The sequence below is a fragment of the Sinocyclocheilus grahami genome, unplaced genomic scaffold (genome assembly GCF_001515645.1).
Source record: "Sinocyclocheilus grahami isolate Dianchi unplaced genomic scaffold, SAMN03320097.WGS_v1.1 scaffold442.1, whole genome shotgun sequence".
Lineage (NCBI taxonomy): Eukaryota > Metazoa > Chordata > Actinopteri > Cypriniformes > Cyprinidae > Sinocyclocheilus > Sinocyclocheilus grahami.
In genome coordinates, this window is record NW_015505621.1 from 350,051 (window position 1) to 351,207 (window position 1,157).

Below are 1,157 nucleotides of genomic sequence, written 5' to 3' on the forward strand. Positions count from 1 at the left end.
ATATTTTTTTTTTTTTTTTAAATAGTGAATTTATTACACTTTTGTTATATTGCCTTAAATTGCATTACATTTCTGAAAACTAGTCAATGGTGCTGTATTAGTGCATCTAATATAACGGCTGAGCAAATTTATATATATATTTTTTTCTTTCGGAAAGTCATGTTGGGTTTTATTTCTTTTGATAATGGAAGTCATGGGAATGCAATAATTATTTGTCGTATTGTTCGTTCACCACTATAGAAGTTACTATGATGACTTGTGCTTCTAAAATTCAGAAATGTGAAAAGGGCCCACTGTTGTTTCTTAATAGATCGCTGACCCAATCAGGTCAACCTGGGCTAAAGCTGAAGATGCTGATCCTCTTTCTGTGTTGGTTTAACCATCTTCTCTCTGCTGCTTCAGAATGTCACGCTTTGTGCCACCCAAAATGCTCCCCGTACCTTCCAGCCACCTGTGGCGTGCCTACAGAGTACGCGCTGCACCTGTCCGAGGCTCTGTGTCGGGAAAAGGGAAGCACCTCTGGTCTGAAAGACGTTGGTGGACATATGAGGCTGGAAGGATGGCTGAAGCAGCCCAGGTGAGCTGTGTGCCATGAGCATGAACACCATCAGAAGAGAAGCAAGCACTAAGTGTACATGGAATTGTGGTTGTCCTCCTGCAGAAATGGGAAGCGTGGTCAGGGCTGGGAGAGGAAGTACGTGGTGCTGGATGGATGTAAAGTGATCACCTACGAGACAGAACCAAGAGACGGTCTGTGAATGTTTTTACTTTTCCCAATCTAACTACTGGGGTGCCTCAGGGCTCAGTTCTTGGACTTTTCTGTTTGCAAACAGCATATTATTACAGAGCAACTGTTCATCTCTGCTGGAAAATCTTTATTCATACTAGCTTAACCTGGTCAAGCTGGTCTTTGGATAGTGGTAGCTTGTTTTGACTAAATCTAGGTGGTTACCAGCTTTAACCATCTTGACCAGGCTGGTCTACCAAATCAAGTTGGTAGCTCCTTCTGATCAACAATCTAGACATCTTAAACCAGCTTAAGGAGGTCTGATGTTCTCCAAACCAGAGCAGCTAACAAAACACCTCTAAAACCATCAGTCCAAACCAGCCTAACAATCGGAAACCAGGTTGATGGTCAGAGATGATGCCGTCATGAT

General features: G+C 42.6%; 1 protein-coding gene across 1 annotated transcript in view; it reads left to right on the plus strand.

The window, feature by feature from the left end:
• The window catches only part of LOC107552141 (citron Rho-interacting kinase-like), a 97,589-nt gene that overhangs the window by 93,866 nt on the left and 2,566 nt on the right, over positions 1 to 1,157 (plus strand). Inside the window, exons 27-28 of the mRNA XM_016233971.1 lie at positions 403 to 577; positions 662 to 755. Coding sequence (XP_016089457.1) covers positions 403 to 577; positions 662 to 755 — 269 coding nt within the window. The remainder of the gene's footprint in view (positions 1 to 402; positions 578 to 661; positions 756 to 1,157) is intronic.